This window comes from Castor canadensis, chromosome 11 (genome assembly GCF_047511655.1).
Source record: "Castor canadensis chromosome 11, mCasCan1.hap1v2, whole genome shotgun sequence".
NCBI lineage: Eukaryota > Metazoa > Chordata > Mammalia > Rodentia > Castoridae > Castor > Castor canadensis.
In genome coordinates this window covers 24,386,174-24,403,073 of record NC_133396.1, presented here as the reverse complement: position 1 = coordinate 24,403,073, position 16,900 = coordinate 24,386,174, and the positions used below count along the sequence as shown (strand labels likewise).

Genomic DNA, 16,900 nt, shown 5'->3' with positions numbered 1-16,900 from the left:
TTTGACGGCCCTACAATAAAGAAGTGTCTTCAGGTGCCAGTGGCTCCTACCTGTAATCCTAGCTACTCAGGAGGCAGAGATCAGGAGGATCGCAGTTCGAAATCAGCACAGGTAAATAGTTCACAAGACCCTATCTGGAAAAAACCCATCGCAAAAAAAGGGGTGACGGAGTGGCTCAAGTGGTAAGAGCACCTGCCTAGCAAGTGTAAGGCTCTGAGTTCAAACCCTGGTACCGCAAGAAAAAAATGTCTTCAGACATTGCCAAAGCCTCCCCCATGGTCAAAATTGCCCTGGTGTAGAGGCTGAGGGCACAGGTTCTGGAGCCAGAAGTCTTTCAGCCTCTTCATGCCTCAGTTTCCTCATCTGTAAAGTGGAGATAACACGAGTTAATAGCAATAAAGCACTGAAAACAGCCTAGCAGTCAGGGAGTGTTGTATTCATTAGCTGTCATCATCATCAGCCCTAGTCAATGCAAGACTCAGAGCCGGTTCTGCAGACACGGCGATGACTGGAACACTGTCTTGAGGACAGTGTTTTCTTGTGTTCTGTGCTATGCCCTGGGAAGCACCGCAGGACACCCCTTCTTCCTCCCCTAGCCCTAGAGGTAGTCAGGGAGTTCTGGAACTGTCTTGGAAGACCACAGGAACTTAGCCAGGCAGAAAAGGGAGAAAGCATTCCAGGCAGAAAGAGGGAATGGCACATCCAGAAGTTGGGTGACATGAACTAGTGGTTTTCCAGAGAGCCATTAGCTATCCAGAAGCTTCCTGTGACCTCCCTGGTCCCCGGGCCACTTTTTGCACTCTCCACCCTGAGCTGGAGCTGCTTCTTTGGGTCAGTCCTCAAGCTTTCTTTGGTCAGCCTGTCTCTGGGGACCACACCTTTTCATAATAGCTCACTTTTTTTTTTTTTTTGGTGGTACTGTGATGATTTGAACCTGGGGCCTTGCACTTGGCGAGGCAGGTACTGTAGCACTTATACCATGCTCCAGCCTTAGCTCACATTTATCATATGCCAATGTGTCATACTCAGTGCTTTACATACAGTATTTCATTTTAATCCTCACCACAAGTCTGGAAGTAGGTGCTCACATTACACTCACTTTGCGGAGAAGTAGGCTCGAAGAGGTAAAGGACCTCACTCAAGGTCGACTTGAACTTGACAGAACTTCTTTCTGTCACTTTTTTACTGTGCTGTTCGTTCGAGTTAATCCTGCCTGACTGTGATTAGGCACAATGGAGGTGGGTGGTGTGTGGCTGCACAGTCCTCCTTGTTTTTGCTGCCATTGCTGACCTGGCTGACCTCTCCCCTCCCCTAAGTACTCAACCACACGTTAAGAAGTATTGGACTGGTGGAGTGGCTCAAGTAGTAGGATGCCTGCCTAGCAAGTGTGAGGCCCTGAGTTCAAACCCCAGTACCACCAAAAAAAAAAAAAAAAAAAAAAAACCTAGCAAAATCAAGAGGAAGATACAGAGATTTTCCATATACCCCCGGCTCTCCCACATGTACCCCGTTAGCCACACCCTCCAATGATACCATTAGGGAACTCACACTGATCACACTATAATCACCCAGGACTAGGGTGCAGTTCATGGTAGAGTGCTTACCTAGCACACGCAAGGCCTGGGCTCCATCCCCAGCACTGGAAAAAACATCTGCTGGGCCTGGTGATTCACATCTAATCCCAGCTACTGGAGAGGATAGAGGTTCGAGACTGGCCAGGGTAAAAACACAAGATCCTAATTGAAAAATAACCAGAGGAAAAAGGACTAGAGGTGTAACTCAAGTAGTAGAGTGCTTGTCTAGCAATTGCAAGGCCCTGAGTTCAAAACCTTAGCATTGCCCCCCTAAATCTGACGGCTTAATGTCTTAATTACCTGAAGTTCATAGTTGACCTTAGAGTCAACTATGGTTTTGAATGAATGTATAATGCCGTCTATCCACCGTTGTAGTATCATACAAAGCATTGTCACTGTTCTAAAACTCCTCTGTGCTTTGCCTGCTCATCATCCCTACCATAACCCTTTTACTGACTTTATAGTTTTGCTTTTTCTAGAATGTTGTATAGTTGGAATTGCCTGGTACACACATTTGTAATGCATAGATTAAATTAGTAATGTGCAGAGAATTTACCTCCAAATCTTTTCCGGGCTTGATAGCTCATTTCTTTAATATCCCATTGTCTGGATGTGTCATGGTTTGTCCATTCACCTACCAAAGGACATGCGTTCATCAGCTTTTTTGTCAGTGTAATGAAATATCTGAGATGATTAACTTAACAATTGTTAGGCAAAAGGTTTATTTTGGCTCATGATTCTGAAGGTTCTAGTTCATGACTAAGTGTCTCCATTGCTTTTAGCCTCTAGTGAGCCAGCCCATGATGTCTGAAGTGCATAGAGGGGCAAAATCTCCCACCTCCAGGCTAGGAAGAGGAACAGAGTGTGGGCTGGTCCCACAGTCTCCTTAAGGTTACACCCCCGATGACCCAAATTGTTCCCATGAGGCCCTACCTACTAAAAATTCTACTGACTCTCAATAGTGCCATCTGGGCACCAAGTCTTTAACACATGAACCTTGGCAGTGACACATCCAAACAAGCCATCGCAGACATCTTGACTGCTTCCAAGTTTGGGCAGTTATAAATAAAGCTGCTGTAAACATCTGCCTGCAGTTTTTGTGTGGACTTAAGTTTCAACTCCCTTGGGTTGATGCCACTGAGCACAATTGCTGGATAATATGGAAGGAGCATATTTAGTTTTGCAAGAAACCACCAAACTATGTCCCAGAGCAGTTGTACCGTTTTGCACTCACACCAGCAGAGGAGGAGAGTTCCTGTTGTTCCACATTCTTGTCAGCATTTGGAGCTGTCAGTGTTCTGGATTTTGGCCTAATTCTAAGAGCTGTGTAGTGATACCTCATTGTTCTTCCATTTGCATTTCCTGATGTCATATGATGGGGAGAACCTTTTCACAACATATTTGCCATCTGGGTTTCTTCTTTGATGAGTGTTCAGGCTTTTGCTCCCCCCCCCCTTTTTTTTTAAATCAGATTCTTTGTTTTTCTCCCATCTAAGTACTAACCAGGCCCGACCCTGGTCAGCTTCCAAGATCAGACGGGGTCGGGAGTGTTCAGGGTGGTTGGCCATAGAACTTTGTTTTCTTATTTGTGAGTTTTAAGAGTTCTTTGTATGTTTCCTATAATTGTCCTTTATCAGATGTATTTTCTCCCAGTCTGTAGTAGCTTGTCTTTTCATCCTCTTAATTTATCTTTTGCAGAGCAAAAATTTTTAATTTTGGTGGATTCTATCTTATCAATTATTTCTTTGTGGATTGTGCCTTTGGTGCCATATCTAAAAAGTCATTTCAGACTCAGGGCTCAAGGGTGTCTGGGTTTTCTCCACAGATTTTTTTTTCTTGCGGTACTGGGACTTGAACTCAGGGCCTACACCTTGAGCCACTCCACCAGCATTTTTTTTTTTTTTTTGTGAAGGGTTTTTTCAAGATAGGGTCTCATGAACTATTTGCCGGGATGGCTCTGAACCTCAGTCCTCCTGATCTGTGACTTGTGAGTAGGTAGAAGTAAAGGCATGAGCCACCAGTGCCCAGCTTATTGCTTATTTTATTCCATTATGAGCCGAGAATGTCTGCATAATGCTGACTTGGAGGAACTCTGACACAGGGTTCCACAGTGGCCCAGAGAATGGTTGGCTTTAGAATGATTCACCTGTGTTCTGTTCTTTCTTTTTCTTTTCTTTCTTTCTTTATTTTTGCTTTCATTTATTATTTTTTTAATGTGTGTTCTGAAAGAATATATTTTCTCACATGGTTGAAGACAAGGTTCTAAGTATATCTATTAGGTCACACTTGTTAAGTGTGTTGTCCAGAATATCTGTATCTTTTTTTAAAAAATTTTTTTCTTTTATTCATATGTGCATACAATGTTTTGGTCATTTCTCCCCTCTTTGCCCGAATATCTGTATCTTTATTTTTTGTCTGCTCAATTAGCTATAATATTTAATTTTTCTAGTCCTGTTGCAGTTCTATGAATTGTTGTTTAACGTATATTAAGATATGTTAGATGCATATATACTGTGATTTACAGTGCTTCTTGATCTATTGTTGCTTATACCAGAATGTAATATTCCTATGACTCATGATTTTTTATAGTTCCTATGTTGTTTTATTTAAATGCTTATAGACAACACCTTTTTAATTTAAAAAATGTAATTAGTCTCTAACTTTTGAGTTTAACTCATTTTTTTGTACTTTCTATACCAGTAGGACTTATTTCTGCCATCTTAAATTTTATTTTCTGTTTACCATATATTGTCATTTTATTTCCTTTTTATCTGTCCTATTTAGCTTCAGATAGATGGAATTTGATTTCCTAATATGAAATTATACATTCTATTTTTATTCTGGAAATTATCACCATAGAACCCCATGTTTATGTTTCTTCACTGTCAACTTCCAAAGCTTGTTAGTGTCAGTGCATTTTTTTTTTTTTTTTTCAGTGCTGGGGCTTGAACTCAGGGTCTTCACCTTGAGCCACTCCACCAGCCCTTTTTTGTGAAGCGTTTTTTTTGAGATAGGTCTTGGGAACTATTTGCCCGGATTGGCTTCAAACCAAGATCCTCCTGATCTCTGATTCCTGAGTAGCTAAGATTACAGGGGTGAGCCACCGATGCCCAACCGTGTCAACGCCTTTCTCTCACATCTACCTTAGCTACTCTCACCTGTTACTGGTTTCCCAATCTGAATTTGATCTCCAGATTGTTACGAATATACTCTGTGTGGTTTTGTGTGTATGTTTCATTGCTTATTTTGATAACAGTTGTCTTTCCTGTGCTATTTTTTCATCCTTCTCAGAGCTCGTCTCTTCCTCGTGCATGGATTTATTTCCTTACTTGCTCAAGTACTGTTCAGAGAGTCTTTGTGTAGTAAACTTTCTGATTTCTTTGAATAGCTTCATTTCACCTTAAATGAGAGTTTAGCAGGTATAAAACTCAAGGTAAAAATTTCCTCACTTCAATATTCCTTCAACACATAAAAGCCTTACTTTTCTGCCTTTCCAGGTCTGTTTCTGCTGAAGTTCTAAGGACATGCCATACTTGATCATTTGTAACGATCAGATTTTTTTCTTTTTTCTTCCTTTTTTTTTTTTGACACAGGGTCTTGCTATGTAGCCCAGAGTGGCCTGGAACACACTATATAATTTAGGCCGGCCTCAAACTTGCGAGCCTTCTGCCTCAGCTCCTAAGTGCTAGGATTGCAGATGTACATCACAATGCCTGGCCTTGATTTTTTTCTTTTAAAGAAAACATTTAGAAATGTTTCTTCAACATTCTCAAATTTCATAAGATATTTTTAAGTGCAAGATTTTTATTTTCTATCCTGTTTGGCATTTATGAGAAAGCTCTTGCCTGCCCGCCCCTGAGGGAACCTCCTAAGACCTTTTTCTGGGCAGGAAGTGTGAAACCTGGGCACACGCAGCTTCTGCAGCCATGTCTGGCCTTTTCTCGCCAGTGCACCTGGCTGGCACTAGAGGGCACTGCTGCCCCCAGCCTTCAGTCTGGCTGTGAAGACTGCACAGTGAAGTGCCGAGGACCTTGGTTGGTCTCCCCGAGCCTGTCACCTGTCTGTGGTGGCCCCTCTTATACTCAGGGCTATGTTTCCTCCCACACTGAGGTCTCTAGTTGGTGGAGCTGTATTCCAGGGTTCATCAGCCTCCCTCTGAACCCCCCTGCCTGGGCTAATTCAGAGAGGGGGGCACCCTAGTACCTGTGGGTCCTCGGGCCAGCAGGTTGAGGAGCCCTTGTCTTGCTGTTCCCTCAGACCTCCCCACACTGATTTTGCCCCATCCTTTTGTCTCCTCTGCAGTCAGACTGGTTCTTCAGCGATGATGAAGACAAGGGAGAGAGAGTAAGTGATGAGAGGATGGGTGAGGTCTGCTCTGAGGTGGGCCCTTGTCCTGGGGTAGGAGTGGGCAGCAAGACTTAAGCAGAGGAAGGTCCCTGCTCTGCACCACCTTCAATCTGATGGAGAAGACACAGTCCTTTCCTTCATGAGCCCCCAGTCTGACGGGGAGAGACACAGGTCTTGCTCTGAGGAAACTCAGTTCAGTGATGCAGGCTGTCCCAGCCCTCCAGCTTCATGTGAAGGGTGTGGGAAGCTCCAGTCTGATGGGGGAGGCATGGCTGTTGTCCTCAGCTAAGGGAAGCATCTCTAGGAAAGGCACAAAACAGTCCTGTGGGAGCCATGTAGACCTGCCCTCCAGAGGACCTGCCTGCTGAGGGAGACAGTCCCACCCCTTGCGAGCCCTGGTCTGACACCAGGGCACCCTGTTCTGAGGGGTCAAAGTCTAGTCATCTGAGCCTGCTGGCTGACTCCTTCTGTTTGCAGACCCCTGTGGATGACAAGGAGCCTCAATCGGTGCCCAACATTGAGTACCTCCTGCCCAACATAGGCAGGACAGTGCCCTCTGGTGACCCAGGCTCAGGTGAGTGCAGGGGCCTGGGAGGGGTTAGGGTGGGGGTGGCCTTTGCCTTCCTGAGGGTCCCAGATGCCTGGCCAGACACCCAGTTCCCCTGCTTCTACCCCTGCGGGGCCCTGGCTTGCCTCAGCCTGAGCTGGGGCTGTTGCAGACCTTCTCCTTTCTGGGGAAATCTGCTCAGCCACCCCTGCCCAGTTTGGCAGGGCTTTGTTCTTCCTCTTTCACTGGTCTCTTTCCTGAGCCTTCAATTTCTCATGGGCTGGCAGTGTCTTCTGGGTACATTCCTCCTTTTAATTTTTCTTCCTTTTCTTTCTTGCACCCTGCCCCTCCTCTTCTCCTGTGCTATCCTTCCCCATCCCCTCCATCCCGACCCCTCTCTTCTCCTACCGCCTCCCTCCTCCAGCGGACCTGTTGGAGATTTAAAGGGTACAGTGCAGTGTTGCGGCCTCGGTCACTAACAGTAGCCGGTGATTATAAGAAGGCTGGGCAGGCCTGAGGGGCAGACAGAAATGTCCTGGGCAGGGAGGACTACCCCCTGACGTACAAGTTACCTGTGCTGATACACACCTGACCCTGGGCACCCCTCCCTGTCCTAATGCTCCTTTTCAGCGGGGGATAGCTGGCCATCAGGTGACTGCCCTTCCCAGCTCCCAAGCTCCATGGCCTTCTCTCTAAGTAGAGCCTGGCCACCTCAGGTTATCGAGGATGAGGGAAGCTTAGCCAAGGACCCAGCCTCTGCAGGGACCAGTAATGCCACCCCCAGAAACCATTCTAGAGCTGTAACTCCTGCCTCAGTTCAGGCTCTGGTTACTCAGCTACTAAGTCCTATTTCAGGGACCTCTCACAGCAGAGGACAGATAACTTCTGTGCTCAGAGGCAAATGAATTGCTTTTCCCTTCTTGGCTTCAGTTGCTAGCTCCTCCCACACTGTGACACCCTGTCCTTGGTATGTCCAGCTCCTGTCTCAGACAGAGGCACCCTACAGCAGCCCTAGTTGTGAGACCCAGGCTGGGGGTGGTGGCAGAGAGGCCCCCCGTCTCTTCTAATCACCTGCTGCCACCCGCCCGGTGTGTGTCACGTGTGCTCAGCCCATCTTGCTCTTCTCACCGTGTGCAGGGGAAGGGGGCTGGGGAGGGGGCCTCTAACTTGCCTGCCAGAGAGTGTGGATTAACTATATCTGCCCACCACCCTGGGAGACCTTTGGACCAACCTGCTCCCTCTCCAGCCTTGGAGGGGATGCTGTCAGGACTTGTTTCTGGTTCCTTCTCCACCCAGGGATATTAACAAAGTGGGACCCTAGTCTCACAGATGTGATGCTTTTTCCATACTTTAGAACTCATTGTAATTGGGGACCTTGCCCCTAAGGGCACGTTGACCTTGGCTTTATTGCCAGCCCACTGTACCCCCACTGTGTCCCCCCACCTTCATTTCTGCCTCATTACTTCATCATTCACGTGGCCCCTCGTCCTTCTCATGTCTTGGGGGGGCAGGGGATGTAGGGGTCGGTAGACATCCACTTTCCTATGCACTGTGTGGTCTCCATTTCTCCAGAGCATCTGTGATTTGCTGTGTTTGGCTGTTGTCGTTTCTGTGGACTGCATTGATATTTGGCATTTTTCTCTCCAGTGCTTCCAAGTAACAGGGATAGTAGCGGTAGGGGAAAGGAGCCAGGTCCAAAGAAAAGCCCCTCCTCACTGCCCTTAACCCGGGCAAATGAGGGCCCAGGAGTAGACAGCCTGGTGTCATTTCCTGTCTCTAAAGGAAATGGTGACTGACATCATTTTGTGCTTCAGCTCCATCCTGTAGAAAATGCCATCAGAGTCCATCACACTCCTAGGGTCTGGGAAGAATGCCCTGGCTTCTGAAGCCTTTGAGGCAAGGGAATTGAGTTCACAAGATTCAGCCTTCTCAGTCCTGATTCCGCTTTCGGTTTTCTTTACAGATTCTACCACCTGTAGTTCAGCCAAGTCCAAGGTAAGTAACGAGGCCATTCTACAGGCTTTCTCCCTATTCAAGCCAGCCCACTTTGGGTTGTGGTCAAGAGAATTGGGAGAATGGCAGTTGGACCATGAGAAAAGGTGAGAAAGACCGTGTCCAAGCTAAGAAGTAGCTCACTTTGGCAGTGCATGGTGAGGCATCTGATGTGGTAGAAGGGTCTGGGCTGGGAGTTCAGTGGCCAAGGGGCAGTGTGGTGCAGTGGATAGAAGCACAAGCTCTGGAGTCAGACAGTCCTGAGTCCTGGTTCTACCACTTAGTAGTTTTGGAACATTAGGCAAATTATGTAATCTCTTTCTGATCTCCAGCTTCCTCATATGTAAAATGAGGATAATAGGTATATTTGATATAATAAATAATTATTCTTTAATGTCTTTGGGAGCCTAAAGCAAGCAAAAGGAAGGGAACAATAAAGATAAGAGCAAGCCAGGTACCAGTGGCTCACACCTGTAATCCCAGTTACTTGGGAGGCTGAGATCGAGAGGATTTGCCCAAGGCCAGTCTGGGCAAATAGCCTGGGAGACCCCGTCTCCAGAATAATCAGAGCAAAATGGGCTGGAGGTGTGGCTCAAGCAGTAGAGTGTGCAAGTGTGAAGCCCTGAGTTCAAACTCCAGTCCACCAAAAATAATAATAAAGATAAGAACAGAAATTAATGAAATTGAAAACACAGAAAAATCAGTGAAACCAAAAACTGGTTCTTTAAAAAGAAACCAATAAAATCGATAAGCCTCTACAAGCCAGATTGACAGAACAAAAAGAGATGGTACAGATTACCAATGCCAGGGATGACACAGAGATATCAGTAGAGACCACACAGTCACTAAAAGGATAATCAGAGAATATGATGAGCAACTCTGTGTCCATAAACTCTGTAACTTAGAAGAAACAGACCAATTCTTTGAAAGATTCAGACTATATAAAACCCACATAAGTAGAAATTCAAGTTCTACTAAAGAAATTGAAAACTCCGCATGCACACAATTTCCCTGGTGGATTCTACCAAATATTCTAGGAAGACAGATAAATAGACAATTTTTTTTTTTGAAAACAGCGTCTCAAGGGTGGCCTTGACCTCAGTATATAGCCCAGACTCAACTTAAACTCATAATCCTGCTGCTGAGTGCTGGGATTACAGGTGTATGCCACCATGTCCAGCTTATTTTTTATTTTAAACAGTTCATATATTTAAATATTTTTAAAATATTTTAATTATAAAAATAATGTAATTTTAAAATAATCATGTACTACATAATGACATTTTGGTCATTAATGGACCGTGTATATGACAATGGTCCCCTATAACCTAGGTGCACCATAGTAGGCTATATCATCAGGTTTGTAGAAGTGCACACTGTGATGTTCACATGACAAAATCACCTAAAGACATAGGACATGCATCGTGTTATTAAGCAGCACACAACTATAATTGAATAATATTTAAATAATTATTTAAACAAAATCTAATTCTTTAAATGTCATTTAAATATTTATTTTTAAAATATCAATTCTCCGTGATCTCTTCTGGAAGACAGAAGAAGAACACTTTCAAACTGTTCTATGAGGCCAGCATTACCCTGCTAACAAAATCTGACAGTGTTTCTGCAGATAGGGTTATTCATTTAATCACACCATAAATACCTACTGAACATCTGCGTGTCAGAACTGTGCTGTGGACTGAAAATATAATAATGAGCCAAACAGAGGTCCCCAGCCTGCAAGACTTATCTTCGACTTATCTTCGAGGGGGGACAGACATTCTGCTGATAAGCAAATAAGGACTAGCCCTGTGGGGAGGTTGAGGCACAATAGAGGCAGAAGCCAGGTGAGAACAAGCCAGCTCCCAGGTGAGGAAGACAGGGAGCTTCCACACACAGCTCTTTTGATAAGCCTGGCTGTGAAGAGATATTCAGAGCAAAAAATGCAAAGCCACATGGGTGGAGGGAAGCTTGCTTTAGGAGAGATGAGACACTGAGCCCCCCCCCCCTCCCAGGCAGGAGAAGACCCCTCTCCAGGGAAACAGCAAAGGAGGGAGGAAACAGGTGGCACAGCCACAGGCAGTGTTGATTGTTGGTAGCAGGACCCTCCTTAGTGATGGCTCTTTCTTGGGTGAAGTAGGTGAGGACCTCAGCTCTGAGCAAAGGAGGTGGGGTAGGTTGGGCAGAGTGAAGGAAATCTGCAAATGGGTCCCAAGAAACCAGGCGAATTTCCTGATGGAGTCTGTTATGGGTGGGGTGGAGGTCTCTGCTGTGGCAGCCGTGGCTTCTGCTCAGGAGCCAGCTCTTTGCTCAGCAGTCCTGTCATCCACACTTCTAGGAAAGTAGAAGTGGTTTTTCTAGCCAAAAGGCATCCTCTTTTGTCCCCTGTGACCACACTTATCTGCAATGGACATGGCACTGACCTCCATACAGCTCATAGGCCACTGCCTCCCTGGAGTCTCCTGGCCATAGGATTTCTGCCTCCAAGGTGCCAGCAGATTCTGGGCCTGCCTGACTTCTGCATTACCCTGGGGACTCCTCAGGAGGCCTCTGCTTGGCCACAACACCTTGAACATACACGGAAAACATGCTTCTCAGAAAGCGTGTCTTCACTGTAAATGGACTCAGACTTTACCATGACCTGGTGAGCTACTCAGAATCACTGGTGTGAGACAGAGAAGCAAACACATTTGTTGAGCACCTGCCAGGTGCCAGCAGCTGCACAGAGAACTTTCACCAATGCCTATTTCATGCCATCCTACAAAAGCCTCTGGGCTTTGTACCATCCCTGTTTCACAAACAGGGAAACCAAGGCTCAGAGAGTTCACAGAACTAGCTGTTTGGGCAGGTGCTCAGGCATGGGAGGTGGGTGGGCTGGTCACGGGCCTCTTTCCATGTGAATGCTGTGGGGCCCCAGTTCTGATCCTTGGCTTTGAGGTTCTGGGTGTTTCTTTCCTGGTACAGGGATTGGATTTGTCCTCAGTATGAGGACTGGGCTGTCTGGCTTCCCCAGCACAGCCTTAATCCATTTCACCCCAAGTTCCTCATATCCCATCAGCCCTCCCCAAGCTCCAGAACTAAACTCCCCATTATCCTGACCTTCAGGGAGAACTGCCTGAAAATACTTACATTAATCACATAAACTGGAAAGATGGATTTCCCCCACACTTTGGGCCTCTGTCTGATTCCTCAAAAATCAGAGGAAAACTCTGCACCTTTGCTCCAGGAAGTCCTACCTATAAAAAACCCTGCAGCAAATTCAGCGAGTCTACAAACCTTCAAGCCCACCCAGGCCTCCAGCTCAGAGCTTCTGTGGAGGCTGTGGCAACAGTTCATCCTCACCAGTGACACCCACTATCATCACTGCTTCCAGCAATACCAACAGCTACGATTGTTTGAGCACTCTGATACACTCCTGTGCTCAGAATTATTAACCTTCACAGATGCCCTGTGAACTTAAGATAGCATTCTCCTTGTTTTGCAGCTGAGAAAACAGGAAGAACTTCTGTATCCTATTCCACATCTCACAGCCACCTAGTCGCTTGTTGCAGAGCCTGCCTTTTGACCCAGAACCCATTACCACACCTGCCCAACTGTCAGAGTACAGCTGATGGCCAGACTGGATGGCTTAGTCAGCTCGGGCTGCTATGATACCAGCAGCTTAACCAGGCGTTTATTTCCCACAGTCGTAGAGGCTAGAAGTCCAAGATAAGTTTAAGAGAGTGTTGGGTTCTGGTGAGGGCTCCCTTCCTGTTTTGCAAATGGCCTCCTTCTCATGCTGTCCTTACAGGGAAGAGGGAGAGTGTGTCTCTCGTAAGGGCACTAATTCCAACATTGGACTCCGCCCACATCTGCATTGAAACCTGATTTCTTCCAAAGGCTTCATCAACAAATACCATCACGTTGGGGATTAGAACATACAAGTTTTGGGAGGGGCACAATTCATTCCATAGCAGTGGGTGAAACCAACTAACCATTGGCAGCTTGAACTAGGTTTCTCAGCACTGGCCAGGTTCACGACCTGACACCTGACAGTGTCCAGTATGTGTTAGACGTGTGCACTGGACAAAAGGCTGCTGGCATCTGGTGCAGGGGTCCCCTCTAACTTAGCTCTCCCCGGAGTCTAACTTAGCTCTCCAAGGAGTCTCAGCCTGCACACCATAGTGACAGGGAGCTTACTCCATAACATGGCAGGGAGAAAGCTTGTTCCGGTGACCTGTGTCTAACTGCTTGTCACTTGCAGGCATTGCTTCTGCTAGCCCCCATGTTCCCATAGTTTCCCCTTGATCGCCCCTTGATCTTTCTGTGAATCTACTGGCTCTGCTTTCCCTTCGAGGACTCACTATGACTTCATGCACTGGAACCAGCTGGCACAAGAGGGCAATTTGATCAGATGATCCAACAAAAAGGGCTGCCCAAACTGTAAAAGTCAAGGGACTGAACAGGAAGGGTCAGTAGGGCAATGACTCCAGTGAGGCTGGATGGGGACTGAGGTCGGGGCCAGTTGTTAAGGATCCTATGTGACCCTTCAACCTGTGCTTGTCCTGGTGGGGGTGGAATCATGCAAGTCTCCAGCAAAGCTGGGAGATCAGATTCCTGCTTCAGAAAGATGGCTCCCTCCAGAGGAACTGAGTAGGGCAAGGAACCCTATTAGGAAGGGGCAGAAGGGCCTGGAAAAGGCAGAGTGAGGGCCTGTGAGAGGATGATGAGAATGAGTTGGCCTTGAGGGGGCAGAGGGGAGAAGGAGGAATCAGCAGGACCACCTTAAGGTGAAGAACGTGAATGGAGGCAGTATGGGGCAGAGTAGGTAGGACAACATGGCTCCAGATGAGGGAGTTTGAGGTGTGTGATACTAGGTAGGGATGGATTCACAGTTGGAAGAAGTCTGGAGCTCTAAGGAGAGTTTAGTATTGGACAGGGAGGCCTGGTGTAGTGATGTTTGGAAAAATTATTTTCCAGGGGGATGTGAACAGGACAGGGAAGTGGCTGAGGCCAATCCTTGGAATTCCCTCAAGAAGCAGAGGAGAGGCAAAAGGGAGGATAAAAAGCAGGGTCCCAAAGGCCATGGTGGCAGACAGCCAGGTTCTGCTGGGCAGTGGTGGAAGACCCAGACCAAAATGCCCGCAGTGAGAGCCAGTTCAGATTCAGGTGCAGCTAGTGAGAGTAGCCAGGGCAGCTTCCATCCAAACCATCAGGTGGTATGGGGGCTTCAGCCACCTTTGGCAGCAGAGCTTCGAAAGGGAGGAAGTGAGGCAGTGGCCCTGGAGAGGCTGCCACCTAACTTTGTTAAGTGGGAAGGCAGCTTTCCTAGGTGAGGGAAGTAGAGAGGAAGGAGAGTAGGAGCTTGTGGTCAAAGAGAGCGCCTGCCTGCCCTGGGGTTTGGTGTGCTGGATACTCTGGTGACTACAACCTGGGATGGTGTTCCTGAAGTGGGTTCAAACACTTTCTGAGGCCATCATCAGACCTGTGTCTGAAAGGATTTATCCAGGGCTGGATGTGGAACCTGGAAGGGGGTAGGAACAACAGGGATTGGGGCCAGAGGGCTTGCTGATCAGGCTTGGGGGCTGCGACCTCAGCACGGGTGGAGAGGAACATCGTATGTGCCGGCTAGGTTTCGACCCTTGCGGCTGGGGCCTGGGGTGTGAGTGAGGTGTACGTATGGTGGAGAGTGGTGAAGCCCGCAATCAGGGCTCCCCCTCATCGTCACCTGTCTCCCCGTACAGGGCTCGTGGGCGCCCAAGAAGGAGCCGTACACCCGGGAGATGCTGGCGATCTCCTTTATCTCGGCCGTCAACCGCAAGCGAAAGAAGCGGCGGGAGGCGCGGGGGCTGGGCAGCAGCACCGACGACGATTCGGAGCAGGAGGCGCTCAAACCCGCGCCGGGGGCGTCGGGGGCCCAGGAGCGGCCCGAGGGGCAGCTGCCGGCCACCGCCGTCCCCGTCCCCGCCCCCGCCGCCCCCGGGCGCCTCAGTCCCCCCGCGGCGCCCGAGGAGAGGCCGGCGGCGGACACGCGCTCCATCGTCTCGGGCTACTCCACCCTGTCCACCATGGACCGCAGCGTGTGCTCGGGCGCCGGGGGCCGGCGGGCGGGCGCGGGGGACGAGGCGGACGACGAGCGCAGCGAGCTGAGCCACGTGGAGACGGACACGGAAGGCGGCGCGGGCCCGGGGGGACGCCTGGCGCGCCGGCCCTCCTTCAGCTCGCACCACCTCATCCCCTGCGACACCCTGGCGCGGCGTCGCCTGTCCCGGAGCCGCCCGGATGGCGAGGGCGCTGGTGCAGGCCGGGGGACACCCCGCGCCCCAGACCCGCCCGGCTCCGCCTCGTCCAGCAGCCAGGAGTCGCTGCGGCCCCCGGCTGTGGCGGCGCTGAGCGTGCGGCCCTCGCGCATGGAGGCCCTGCGGCTGCGCCTCCGCGGCACTGCCGACGACATGCTGGCCGTGCGGCTGCGGCGGCCGCTGTCGCCCGAGACGCGGCGACGCCGGAGCAGCTGGCGCCGCCACACCGTGGTGGTGCAGAGCCCGCTGACAGACCTCAACTTCAACGAGTGGAAGGAGCTGGGCGGAGGGGGTCCTCCAGAGCCCGCGGGCGCGCTCGCCCACAGTGACAACAAGGACTCCGGCCTCAGCAGCCTGGAGTCCACCAAGGCGCGGGCCTCGTCGTCCGCCACCTCGCTGCCGCCAGGGGACCCGGGGACTCCGCGCCGCTCGGCCGCCTCCCGCCTCCATCATTGTCTGTGACACTATCCCAGAACCCCTTTGGCTGGCACCCCGTCTTCGGCTGCCTCTGACGCAGTGGGGGTGGCAGGGGGACTTAGGCTTCTGGGGTCCGAGGGATCCCTGGGGTTTGTGTGCTGGGACGGGGAAGGGGGGCGGCAGAGGGAAAGCCGGAGCAGGACAGGGGTGACGGCAAGGGGGATCCCGAGGTAGTGAGAGGGGGGGAGCTGCCGGTGTCTGTGTCCCCTGGGTATGTGACTGGGCCTTTTTATGGCTGCACTTAGGTACCCTTCTTGGCCACGGGAGGCGGGAGCTCCAAGTTCCAGGCTAAGCGAAAGATACTGACTGCGTGACTCCGGCTTCTTTCCCCTGCCCTCCCCCCCCTTAGCTCCTGGCTAAGGAGGGGAGTTCGGGTGGGGGAGGGGTGGGGGAGGAGGCGTGTGTGTGTGTGTGAGTGTGTGTAGTCACTGTCTAAAGGTGTTTCCAGTAGCAACTTTTGCCCCACTCCCTCATTTCCCTGCCATTGGTGCACACAGGATCCCTGTCCCCATGCTTGTCCGAGCCAGAGGGGGACTGGAACCACTCCATAGAGGCAGGACTGAACCCCTCAGCAGGATCATCCCCACGCCCTTTGCCAACCTCTCAGTCACCCCTCTAAACGCTTTGACCATGGGGGGCTGCCTGCTCCCCATAGTTTTGGGAGGGTTCAGAGTCTCACCTGCTGGCCAACTCCCCCCTCCCTTTTGTTCTTCCAGCTGTGCCTGCTCTTTCCACAGCTCAGCACACAGACCCCTTCCTTCCCCTCAGGAGGAGACAGTCGGAACTCCCGGGGTGTGTCTCTTTCATACACTGACTTAACGGGGCTCTGAGCTGGGCTGTTCCTGCAGGGTGGGGACCCAGCCCCCATTCTTCTCTCATTTTGTAAATAAACCTCAGAGCACCAGGTCCTGACCCCTCACTCATTCCGTGGAAGCCCAGGTGGGGTTGGGAACCCCACTGCTACTTCTCTTGTTTTATGCAAAGACTTGCTGTAAAGTAGATTTCTCTCTCCTCCCTCCCCCATCCTTTTATTGTAAATATTGTCTCTAAATGTGTAACATATTATAAAGAATTTATAAGGATTTTTAAAGATGTTTTGCTCATTTTAAAAAAACGTGTTGTAACAGTGTTGGATAAAGCCCGCCCTCACCCCACTGCGTGCATGGCTCCTTTCACCGTGTCCTTGGCACACCCTCTAGGCAACAACTAAGATTTCCTGCTTCTGAAAAGTCCTGTCGAAAAGTACAGTCTCTATCTTGGAAATAAATGGCTTTCCTTGAGGCGCGAGTCAGCTGTCTCACTTGTTTGGGAGGGAGGAGAGGGACAGCAGGGCAGGGATGGGAGAAAAGTGAGGGACCTGGCTCACAGAAGGAAGGCAACAGGGCTAGCTAGATGGTACAGGGGGCAGGGTTGAGGCAAACTGGTGGCTTTTTAAAAATTTCCCGGGAGACTGGTACTAGCAGTGCGATTGGCATGCAAGCAGGGAGGGTGAAGTCCCCGTTGTAGCAGAAGGCTTCCAGGGACCGGGGCTCCTGCAGTCCAGGCAGGTGTTTGGCTCCTGCTTCTCCGGCATACCAGAGAAGTGGTCTCAGAGATGCTGCCTGACAGACAGGAGGCTTAGCCAGCTGTCATCACAGGCACTCCAGCCACCAAAAAACTGGGGTTTGCTTGTTGTCTTAGTCACA

At 49.7% G+C, this 16,900-nt stretch overlaps 1 protein-coding gene across 11 annotated transcripts in view; it reads left to right on the top strand.

Annotated features, from left to right (window-relative positions):
* Arhgap23 (Rho GTPase activating protein 23) overlaps positions 1-16,495 on the top strand; it is an 88,618-nt gene extending 72,123 nt beyond the window's left edge. For 10 of the 11 annotated variants that reach the window (XM_020159188.2, XM_074045912.1, XM_020159189.2 and 7 more), the window contains 4 exons: positions 5,877-5,918; positions 6,399-6,495; positions 8,432-8,463; positions 14,184-16,495. In XM_020159188.2, the coding sequence (XP_020014777.2) occupies positions 5,877-5,918; positions 6,399-6,495; positions 8,432-8,463; positions 14,184-15,200 (1,188 nt within the window). In that variant the 3' untranslated portion in view covers positions 15,201-16,495. Of the gene's footprint in view, positions 1-5,876; positions 5,919-6,398; positions 6,496-6,892; positions 6,916-8,431; positions 8,464-14,183 lie in introns of all 11 variants that reach the window. The other variant, XM_074045914.1, reaches the window with a different exon arrangement.
* The last annotated feature ends 405 nt before the right edge of the window (positions 16,496-16,900 follow it).